Source organism: Sprattus sprattus (genome assembly GCF_963457725.1).
Source record: "Sprattus sprattus genome assembly, chromosome: 2".
Taxonomy (NCBI): domain Eukaryota; kingdom Metazoa; phylum Chordata; class Actinopteri; order Clupeiformes; family Clupeidae; genus Sprattus; species Sprattus sprattus.
Window position 1 is genome coordinate 46,887,956 of NC_137921.1, and position 12,341 is coordinate 46,900,296.

Sequence of the window (12,341 nt, forward strand, 5' to 3'; positions counted from 1 at the left end):
CTCCCAATGGCCAGTTATGTGCCCAAAAAGCACACAGATTAGTCCTCATTAGGTCTAACAAGGTATACCTGATCTCAACTGGTGACCTGTTTAAAAGAAGCCTGTCCAAAGAATCATACTTCATACCTTCAACCTCACCACCATGGGCAAGACCAAAGAGCTGTCCAAGGACGTCAGAGATAAGATTGTAGACCTGCACAAGGCTGGAATGGGCTACAAAACCACCGGCAAGCAGCTTGGTGAGAAGCAGATAACTATTGGTGCGATTATTCATAAATGGAAGCAACACCAAACAACTGTCACCCGCTCTAAGTCTGGGGCTCCATGCAAGATATCCCCTCGTGCGGAATCAGTGATCATTCGAAAGGTGCAGAATAACCCCAGAACTACACAGGGGGAGCTTGTGAATGATCTCAAGGCAGCTGGGACCAGAGTCACCAAGAAAACCATTGGCAACACACCATGCCGTCATTTTTTGAAGTACTGCAGCACTCGCAAGGTCCCCCTGCTCAAGGAAGCGCATGTACAAGGCCATCTGAAGTTTACCATTGCACACTTGAATGATTCTACAGAGGATTGGGAGACAGAATGTGGTCAGATGATACCAAAATCAAGCTCTTTGGCATCAACTCGACTTGCCGTGTTTGACAGGGGGGGGAATGCTGAATATGAGCCCAAGAGTACATCATACCCACCATCAAGCATGGAGGTGGAAACATTATGCTTTGGGGCTGTTTCTCTGCCAAGGGTACAGGACGACTCCACCGCATCAAGGGGACTATGGATGGGGCCATGTAACGTGGAATATTGGGCTTGAACCTCATTCCCTCATTCCCTTCCATTGAAAACACAACCTTAAAGATTTGGAGAGGATCTGGAAAGAGGAGTGGACCAAAATCCCTCCTGAGATGTTTGTAAACCTGGTGACCAAGTACAAGAAACGTCTGACGTCTGTGCTTGCCAATAAGGGTTATTCCAGCAAGTACTAAGTCATTTTTGTCAGTCAGTTTTGGGGGTTCAAATACTTATTTTTTGCATCAAATGCAAATAAAGTCATAAATGTTATAAAATGCATTTTTCTGGATTTTTTTGTTGATATTCTGTTTCTCACTGTTAATATACACCTACCATTACAATTATAGATCACACATTTCTTTGCAAGTGGCCAAACTTGTGAAATCGCAAGGGGTTGAAATCGCAGGGGGGGCTTATTTTCCCCACTGTATATAGGAAGATATATTCTGCTTAAATACATGTATATAGCACTATAGTACATAGAGAACAGGGGTTTCCTTTGCTGTGCATCAAATGAACTCACCCATGTCATTGAGCCAATAGGCAATCTTCTTGTACATCTCATCACACACAGTCACAGTGATGGCCAACATAATTTTAGGAATAAACCTGGCCATACGCGGTAGCTCTTTGATGCTCATCACAAATTCCTGTAAATGGAAAATGAAATAAAACATTTATACTTTTCACAACTAGAAGAACATGGGGGGACTGTAGTCCATTGTACAAATGCATTACTAACACACCGAAAACTATTGAGAAGGATGCCAATGGATGTCAAAAGGTCATGAGGTTATATCAATGTGATAAAAACATATTTCTTTTCCATTATCACAGAGGGTAGTTGGAACAAAAGCACGCCCAGCACCCAAACAAATCCTCCCTCTCCCCTCTTTGGCCATCGATCAGTGGGTGGTGTGAATCTCACCTGCAGCTCAAAGCATATCAGCATGGCCAGGAAGACGAAGCAAAGGCATAAGATACAGATTGGAACGCTGACCAGCCACCTGAACAGTCGCCTCCTCCACGGTGGGTAGTAGAACTCCTCACAGCCTGTCACTGGGCTACAGCGCTTCACTCCCTGAGAGAGAGAGAGAGAGAGGGAGAGAGAGGGAGAGAGACAGAGTTAGAGGAGGCAGTAGAGGGGATCAGGTGCAGGAATATAGAAAATGGGAATAGACAGGGCACATAAAAAAGGATAGGGATATAACGGGAGAGAAAGGAGCGATAAGAGTAATGTTTCCTCACTTGTCGTGACTCGTGTTCATGATGACTAAAGACTGCAATATTAGTACTACTACAAATTACAAGATAACTTTAAAGAAACTAACAACTAGTATTCAGAGAGCAAATTCTTCCACTTCCAAACACCCTAGCCCTGATACGTCTTGTTCAACGATCTGTGGCCCAGTCTCTGGTCCTTACCCTGAACTGTGGCCGGGGCTCCTCTAGCGACTCACAGGGGGTGTCCAGCGTGCCCCATTTGTAGGCAAGCTCGGCCCCCCTGCGCTTCCAGCGCTCCAGGAACAGTGTGGCCCACACCACGTTAAAGAGGGCGAACACCACGCAGCAGATGTCCCGGCTCGTCTGGTGCACCCGTCAGGAGGGAGGGCAGCGGGCACAAAGATCACAGCAGGACACCAAATCAACCAAAATCCTCATGTCACTAGATATTGAATACATTTTTGCATGAAATAATACCCTGGATAAATAATCTTAACTCAAAATGTGCTTATACTCATACCTAAATAGACTAATACATATTGTGTAATAATAGTGGATAATAATAATAATGAGGTTTTGATGGCGACGGTTATTGCACAGCAAGAGCAGCACATAAGAAAAACCCCTCTTTAGATTTGAAGTCGTTACATCCCTCTTCAGGCACATTAGAGCGCACAATCCCTCGCTAAATACGGGGAGCTGATCCGCTAGCAATAGCCTTTGTTTACCTGATCTGATTCAGTAAGCATCCACAGGACGAAGCCGATCACTGCCGGGTACAGCATTGAGGTGGTGTAGAAGCCGAGCCAGGCGAAGTACATGGCTATCTTCACACCAAAGTAATCGCAGATATCATCTACATTGTAATTAGATGGATGGAATAAATGAGATTAGGTGGTAAGGCAGAGGGATAAATGGAATAAAAGGGACATTTTTAATAAAGCTGTGAAAAGCTGTTTTTGGTAGTCAGAGCAAGGGGGCATTAGGTTTCTTTAATCTCTTCGTGGACCTAAATAATTCAAACAGCCCATCGGTAACTCATTCCGTTTCAGTGACTGTCAGCCATATTAAAAATGTGCTGTGCCTGCCATGTCTACTGCACAATATCAAAAGTCAAGACTTTGCTAAAGATAAAGTGATGAGATTATGACACACACCACCAAAACACACACTAGTGCAACAAGTAATGTACAAGGTCAAAAACACTTGAGCAAGTTCACTGACCTAAAGGCTGTTTCTCACACACAGCCTGGACCCACGACTTCATCAGCTGTCCCAGGATCCTCTGCTCGTGAAGGGGAAATTCCTGCTGGATCACCCCTCTTGCTTTCAGCTCAGGGACTAAAAGATAGGGACACATAATCATTGTACTTATATCTTATAGCCTCTTACCTCATTCATAACTTCTATTGCCACCTTCACCTGTACTTCATCTGCACTTTGCATATACCTACAGTATATCATATCTGCACTATTGACCACTATTGCTGCTAATGTTACTACTGCTCATACCCCATATATCTTATATTGTACTGTATATATCCCATCTATTTATTTCTATATTACCAGTATACATATGCACAATACTCTTCACTCTTCCCCTATTTGCACTTCTGGTTAGATGCTAACTGCATTTCGTTGTCTCAGTACTTGTACTCTGTGCAATGACAATAAAGTTGAATCTAATCGAATCATCTAATCTAATAAGACATGCACATTAACACATGGATGTTAACACACACCTAAACACAGTCAAACACAAACACCCCAGATCATGTTCTTCATGCATCAAACAGAAATAGCACCATGCACAAGCAGTGATCCTTACACTCTGTACTGATCCTGTGATCCAGTACTCCACATTAATAAGGTTTAATAATGTTTAAGACAACAAAGGTAGCTTACTGATGGGCTGTCCTTCCAGGAAGTGAATATTGTGGAGGACCTCGCCTTGTTTGGATCTAAGATTGTCCAGCCAGTATTTGATGATACTCTGCCGCTCCTATGGGAAACAAAGGTTGCATTGAGAAATTAATTATTTGTTTATTTGAAACTACTAAAAAAGGATAAGTTGAATTGATATCAGTTTGATCAATTTATTGTTTGGTTCACCTGTTTGTTCAATAGTCATCACATTAATGCCAGAAACACAAGGGCTCTTGTTAGTCAGCCATGTCTCGTGTCTATGCTCTCGAGTGTATGCTCCTTAGCTCACTCACTTGTGATGTGAAGAAGCACAGTTCACTCTCGATGTTCTCATAGATGTAGTCTTCCTCGCAGGAGAAGCTTCGAGTCCCTCCCCCAAACTCCGGCTTCACTGCTTTCCTTAAACCCATCTCCTCTGCACCTCGTAGCAGACTGCAGAAACATCAATAACAGCATGACGGCTCCAAAACACAGAGGGTTGAAAAGAAAGGTGTATCACCGCCGAAGGCACTATATCATGTCAGTGGTTAATGACCAGGTAATGTAGGGGGCAACAGCTAAAAACAGGCCACAGCCTCAGTAACGGTTTCATAATTCAACTTTAACACTAAACTTTAATTCACAATGAGACAAGAGGAAATACTGTAAAGAGTTAAATGATAAATACTCTACACTAACACTGCAGAGCAAAGGCAATGGACTGTGATGTTTTTTAAGCGAACACTTCATAATCTGTACAAGACATCGACCCATACATTGTGAGCACTTTGCATTGGGAAGACCTAGGGTTTCCCCCCAGCTCTGTAGCAGCTTCCGGAGGATGCAAATGCCTGTGATGAAGCACTGGAACCTGAAGGCTGTGGAGTGCCTGTCTGCCTGCCTGAGCAGGGCCTGTGGAGGCTGCAGGGGAGGACATCCAGATGTGTGAGAGAAAAACGCAGTCTGTGCTGTGGGCTGCCAGTCGCCCAGCCATCTGCTCAAAACAGCAGAGGCGTGGCGGAGACCACAACTTCTGTGTGTGAATCTATGTGAGTGTGTGTGTGTGTGTGTGTGTGTGTGTGTGTGTGTGTGTATGTATGTTTATGTGTGCATGTGTGTGTGTGAGTATGTTTATGTATGCATGTGTGTGTGTGTCATTCAGTATGTGATTGTGTAGATTTGTGTGTCTGTGTGACTCCATCTATGAGTATGTTTGATTGTGTGTCTGTACGTGTGTGTGAAAGGGTGTGTATGTGTGAGTGTCTACGGTATGTGTGTGTTTCTCCTGAGTCCTCAGACATGCTTTACCCTGCCTTTCCCCTCCCTCCATCATCTCATCAGTATAATAGTGACTGGCAGAGGCAGCATTAGTCAGATCAATACAGGACATTAAGCTAAGCTTCCTGACACTACACTATACAATCCACTGGGGCCTACACCATGAGTGCTTTCTCTTGGACTGCTTGTCCTTTCTGAAGTGGCAAATGCATACTGTAACCAGCACTTTAACCAGTACCACAAATCTCTCTCCATGCATATCTGAGCCTTGCAATACAGGCTGATAACATACATATAACACATAACTAGGGTTCCAAGTCCTGCTGTGACAGAACCCTCCTTGCTGTGATGGTTTAAAGGCACACCTGACAGTAACCTAACCGTGTTGGTGTGACGTTACACTGCCGCTCAGAGATCAACAAATCAAGTTTTGATTAATTCATGAGGATTACTGAGGTGCGTCCCCCCTCAGAGGAGATTCCTGACTGATTCCTGAAGCTCTGAAGCGGAGTGCTTACTTTTCGTAGGTTGCCGTGACGAAGAAGGCGTAGACGTGGGTGTGCTTGTGGTGTCGGATCTGGATGATGAGCTCTGGGATACCCAGGCGAATGTGGTTGAGAAGCCAGAGTAACGTGTGGTCATCTGTGGCATCTATAAGACACATAGAGAGAGAGAGAGAGAGAGATGGATAGAGAGTGAGAATGAAACAGGGAGAAGGCAAATGGAGGCAGACCTCTTTCAGACCCCATTAATATTGATGCTGGTCTGCAATCACAGAGTAAACACTGGAGCAGCAGTGGTGTGTCATACCACACAAAACAAATATCACTGTATGTTAAGAAATACCCACATGACACTATTACTCAATCCATTTTTGAACATGAACTAACAAAAACAGTGTATGAGGCAGTAAGTTCATGTGAGGATATCTTGTTTCAGTGTGCACTCATGTGAATGTATGTGTATATACACTATCCAGGTGTGTATGTGGGTCTGTATGTCATAGGGTACAAATCAGAGTATGTGTGGTGTGGTTTGTGTGTGTGTCTCGGTGCATGATGAGGCCCTTGGCAGTATCAGCTGGTCCAGCACCTGCAAAAGTCATGAGGACGTCACAGTTCTCTGTGGGCACTGTCTTCATCCAGGATTTATGGGACATGATGTGCCGCCCTGCCTGCAGGAGTCTCTTCCCAAACAGTTTGTCTGAGAGAGGAACAGACAGAGAGAGAGGAAGAGAGGGCGAGACAGGAAGAGAATAGCAAGACATGAATAGAAAATAGGGGTTGGGGGTGGGGGTGAGTTAAGTGGAGAGCCAAGCGAGAGAGTCAGTCACCTTGCAAAGACATTGACAAGGAACACATACCACAGTCACTATCTCTCTCTCTCTCTCTCTCTCTCTCTCTGACACACACAGACACAGACACAGACACAGACACAGACACAGACACAGACAGACACAGACACAGACACAGACACACAGACACACAGACACACAGACACACACACACAACACACACACACACACACACACACACACACACACACACACACACACACACACACTCCTTCACATGCCATGCCTCTGCTTCACCCTGCCAGATTTAACAGTCATTCACCGTGCAACTGGAGAGGCCAAGCCTGCAGTCAGCCCGTGGGTGCCTCCCTCTGGCACTACACCATGTCAATATTATTGTAGGGATCCACTGTGACCACTCGCATTTCTCCTTGGTAGCAGGGAGACAATTTGCATCGGGCAGGCTGTTCATAGGCTTAATAATAGTAACCTTTACATACAATAGACAATACCAGAAGATGTCTGTTTGTATTTACAAAACAAAAACAGGGAGTACACTGGGAGAAAATTGAGCATGTGAGATAGTGATGGTTCAGTTCTGAGACACTCATGTCAAAGCAGCTGTCAAATACAGAGAAAAAATGTGCCTTCAGGCGGGAGCGTTAACAGAGTTGGTTGCCAAGTTCAACTTAGGGAAAGGGAAAAGCAAATGCATCTACAGTGAAAGTCATTCTCAAAGACCAGGCCTCTGTCTGAAAAGCTACAATCCTGTGATCTCAATACATCCACATCCACATCCACCAAAGATAATGGATCTGGGCTGATGCTAATCTGCAATGGGGGTAATAGGGTTCCTGCAGTATAACATTAATGATTTAGTCCAAAACAAGACCTGATTGCCTGTTGCAAAGCTAACTTATCTTAAAATGAATCAGGCGGCTCAACCACCTAAACCTAGGCTTAATGGACCTATGAAAACAATCCCTAATCACATTTCCTACCAAAAATCCAATCACTACTTACCAGTAATGCCTTTTTTGGGTGTGTACTTCCACAGACCAAGTGCCCTTCATCCAAAGAACAAACACACACACAAACACACACACACACACACACAAACACACACACACACACACACAAACAAACAGACACACCAACACACACATGTAAGACGGTAATTTCCTAGACCAATGAGGGAATGGATTCGTCTCTCTCTTCGCTTAGTAACATTTATATACACCTTTCTTAGTATGACCATACTTAATTGGACTCTGTTTTCCATGTCTGACTCCACTCTATTAGAAACTCAGCCTTAACTCCTCGCTTTTAATGTAGATTGCTACCGGGTTTGGTAGGCTGATCTTCAACTCAATGCACCTATCGTCTGTAGTATGAATTTCCTCCCTTACTTTTTAGTAACCGTTTTTTTCCCCCCACCGGAATAGTGTCATTTTAAGGATCTTGCCAAGGCCGGCCAATTTCCATCTTAACAATTCCACAGACATAACCTGTACCTAGTTCTGGACTAACCCAGAGGTCCTACAGTGCTGTTAAAGGGGCGTTGCAGCTTGTTCGATCAAATTGGCTCAGAAACAGAGGCGCCAGACTGCTTGTATGATCTCTATATGTCCTTTCGATCCAGTGCAGAGGCTGATCAGCAATCCTATCGCTGTATTATACCATTAACAGTTCGGCTGCAGCATGTCTAGCCCAGTACAAATCCAACAAGTCTAAAATAAATAAAACAACTCTAAAGAACCACATAAAACATACAAACACTTAGAGAACATACCTGGCTGCTTAGAAGTGACTCCTCACATGGTTGTGAGTGAGATCTGAAAACAGAATGCTCCTGGTTCTATGAATATCTTACCCTTAAGTATCTATGTATTGCTTCATCAGGCCAAATAATTACCCCCATAGATAGTGGGTTTCTCGAGATGAGAATCACACATTAACAACCAAATGGAGGGAGTTCTCACCCAAAGTTGGGGTAGACCCCCTCCAAAGAGAGATTCCTTGGCACTCTCAGAATGATCAGGTTTCTGATATGCATGTTCTTACTAACATATACAGCTGTAGATCTGAGACCATTTTCCCCCTCAGATTAAGACCATTAAAATAAGTTCAAACATTATACAGAAATCCTCTTCCAATGAAATATTTCAGTTCAACACTCTTACATTCAATTTTCTGTCCCTAGTTTTACCTCAGCACAGAAAAGTACGGAGAGAGAACCAGAGACAGAGGTCTGAGATAAGAGTCTCTGCAGGGGGGTGGGAACATCAACAATTTCGACAGCCTCTGGCCAATGTTTGTTGGGGGCACAATAAACTAGCACCTAACCCCAGACAAATGAGTAGTTAACAGAGGGAGATAGCCCTCTGTGTTTTTTCAATTCCAAAGGTCCATTCCTGACATCTGTGTTTTTCCATTAAAGATCCATTCCTGCCTTACACACACAACATCCAGGATGTGGTGACGTCGGCTCAAAAACAGCTGGGCTGTTCAGTGAGGCGTGGGTCCTTGCAGATGCTCATCCATGGCCCAGAAAGTGGGACACTTTCCAGAAACGTTTGCTGTGGAAATTTTGCCTCTCAGCGCAGGCAGCTAATCTGCTGTCTTGCTTACTTATAAATGTGGGCAAACCCTTGGGGTCATGTGGGCAAACCCTTGGGGTCCCCCAGTCTGTGTGTGTGTGTCTGTGCGTGTGCGTGTGCGTGTGCGTGTGCGTGTGTGTGTGCGTGTGTGTGTGCGTGTGCGTGTGCTACATCTCTCACTGAACTGAGACCACCATATCCTTTCAGTTCAGAATTAGTTTGCTTACTATTTCCTGGAACCAATAATTTGTGTTTCAGGAACTGCCATGTATTTTTTCCAACAGTGGGCCTGGGTTTCCTGTCTGTTTGCTCCACACAGCTCGGATCTTTTCCTACAACTGTTAAGGTATCGGGTTTGAAAACACACATGTTAATCACACACACATTTAAGTTATGTTTGCACACTTCAATCTATTGCAAAAGTTTATTTCTCCATAACATCCAGTTAAAGACGTATGCCCGTAATGTCTTTCATAAATACATTGAACACGTAACCTCCAATTCAATTATGTATTCACCTAAAAACAAATATGGTAATGCTCCAACAACGATACACCTAACCAATTTATTTAAGAGGCTGTAATACTGTATATCCCTCAATCTTAAATAAATTGGTTATATATACGATATATCTATGTGTATGTGTACGTATATATGCTGTACTACATATGCAAACACACACCATATAACTGATACTGTATCAGTTAAAGGCAGGAGGAGTTCTAACACAGGCACATCAGACCCTGGGGACTCCTACCAGACATCACCCGTTTATCCAAACAAAGAGACACAGACAGGTGCACCCGGTCTCCATGCCAACACAGCTCCTGGTTCAACAGGATGCCGTTTCCAGTGGATTACACCAGTCAGTGGAGTGAATGCACCTGACCACCTGACCGAAGCTCAGCTGTGGTGACGGAGGGACCAGAAAGGCCCTCTCTGCTCCAATGGCCGCAGCAGTGGAGCAGAGAGAGGAAGCACACCCACAGACCACACACAACACAGATAATATCTAACTCCAGCTGACTGTGCATGCACATATCATCATTCATTTATCATGATTACAATTTAAAACCTTATCATGGTTAACGGTGCCATATGCAAGAATTTTTTTTCAAAACATTCAAAGTTTTACTGAAAATATCATGTGAATGTGAAGAGATATCTGGCAAACGAACAGGACGAGTAGGTTGACCATCTCAGGTACAACAGCCAACTAGGGCGTAATAAATTACCATTTAAGAAGAATCTATCAATTCACAAGAATTTAAATAATTTCCTTTGTAAGAATCTTTGGTATGCATATGCCAGTTTTGGCATACCAGGTAGTTATAGGATGTAGTCAGTAGTTGAAACACATGAGCTAAATCCCGAAGCCACTGTTGGGCACATGGCAAGAGAGGTACAAGTTACAATGAATGCACAGTTGTTAAGTAGAGGGAGGTGCTTCCAAACGGACAGTTGACCTCAGAACATCTGAAGGTAAGACATTTGGCTGTAGAGCTTGTTTGTTGTACTACTTGTTTTTTGTGGATGTGTTCCACTGCCTCGAACCACAAACACCTGACACAACAAGGCTCCGGGGCAAGTAAATCACTTACTGTCTGCATGAACTTACAATGCCCTAACTGTCCAGAAAGACAGTAAGCACTGTTTGAAAAGAATTCTTTACAGGGAAAGCTGAGAGAAAGGCTTTTATGTACTGTGTGTGTGTATATATACTGTATATGTGCACTACAGGCTGAAAAAAGGGGGTCTTGAAAACATATTTATGGTTATCCACATGCATTCATGTTGTCCACAATCCAGACGCAAAGCTACTCTATGACTGAAGACTGTCAGACAGAAGATCATTTTTCAGAGCTTTCTCACTGGAACACGCTTGCTTTTGTGATGCTGATTCCCACACAGTATGACTGAGAGTGATTTTGTTTTAAACCCGCAGCAATTGCTTTCACTCCAAGTCGCTTCAGTGTTTTTTTTCCTTTTCTTTTGTGCCCTGTTTTATCCTTTCAAAGTCACCATTCTCTCTTCAATTCTCATCACGATGGCTACGGCTGAAAACTCTCCCTTCCAAGGATGGTGCTGGCCCCCTAACCTGCCATGCATGGCTCCCCTTGGGCGAGTGGGTGCACAGACCTGTTAGAGGAGCTGAAAAACCCCTCTCACTGGCGTTGGCAGGCAGTGCTCTTTCTCCCCCTGCTTCAACCCCCACCCCTCTTCCTCTCTAGTCAGTCCTGCTTTCATTTTTTGTTCCCTCTTGCTCACTCTGTCTCTCTCTCTCTCTCACACACACAGAGAATTTCTCTCTTTCACACACACACAGCATTCTTCTCTCTCTCTCACACACACACGCACTCTCTCTCTCTACCTCTCTCTCTCTCTGTTTCTTTCGCTGTTCCAGTGCCCACAAACAGTCTTTGTTAGCCTCAGCAAACAGAGGAAGACATTTAGGGCACCCTCTCACTTGCTCTCTCCCCTGTTCCTCAGTATTTCACTGTCTTCCTAGATAGCTCCATTGGCCAATTTCAATGCCCCGGCGTGTGTGCATTGGCCACTGCAGTCTACACACAACCTGGGGAACGGAGCAAAAAGGGCCATATAGATTTGGGGTTTTATGTCAATGGGCCTCCTCCTCTACTGCCTCTCCCTCCTGGCTGCGCGCCGTGGGACTGCCTGCACAGCACTTTCAGAAAACAGAGGGCAGAGGGAGACTGCTGAAAATCCTGCTTCCAAAGCTACTCTGCACACGCACCAATCCCTTCTCCAGTGGCCCTCTCTCCTCTTCCGTGATGCCCCAGTTGGTTTATTTCCATCAGCATAAGCTGGGTCACTGCAACGTCATGTAAACATCTGAACTGGCATGTCAAAAAGCTACAGGACTTGGGGTTAGATTTCATCTCGTCGTTTGATTTTCTACAGTACCAAAGATGAGCAATGTATATGACACATTATGTGAGTTGTAGGATGCATGTGGAACTTAACTTCCATGAGATAGACCACCCAGTTCAATTACACAATGTCAGTAATGGAAGCCCATCGTTAGGAATAGGCAACACTCTGATATGTCGTGGCTTGTTATCAAAGTCCCTGAACTGGGCCTTGTGAGGGTGAGTGGAAATTTATGAATTAGTGAATGAATTTCAAAGGACTTCAGTCAGCACTGCTCCAGCTCTGTATACACACGCACACACAGAGAGACATTGAATGGATAATCCTCTGACACCTAAACTGATGTAGAGACA

The 12,341-nt window shown here is 44.2% G+C and overlaps 1 protein-coding gene across 1 annotated transcript in view; it reads right to left on the reverse strand.

The window, feature by feature from the left end:
* The window catches only part of ano8b (anoctamin 8b), a 29,268-nt gene that overhangs the window by 11,891 nt on the left and 5,036 nt on the right, over positions 1-12,341 (reverse strand). The window contains exons 2-10 of the mRNA XM_080833282.1: positions 6,295-6,405; positions 5,721-5,853; positions 4,239-4,377; positions 3,925-4,021; positions 3,244-3,360; positions 2,748-2,875; positions 2,221-2,382; positions 1,724-1,876; positions 1,319-1,445 (exon numbers count right to left, since the gene is read on the reverse strand). Coding sequence (XP_080689408.1) covers positions 1,319-1,445; positions 1,724-1,876; positions 2,221-2,382; positions 2,748-2,875; positions 3,244-3,360; positions 3,925-4,021; positions 4,239-4,377; positions 5,721-5,853; positions 6,295-6,405 — 1,167 coding nt within the window. The remainder of the gene's footprint in view (positions 1-1,318; positions 1,446-1,723; positions 1,877-2,220; positions 2,383-2,747; positions 2,876-3,243; positions 3,361-3,924; positions 4,022-4,238; positions 4,378-5,720; positions 5,854-6,294; positions 6,406-12,341) is intronic.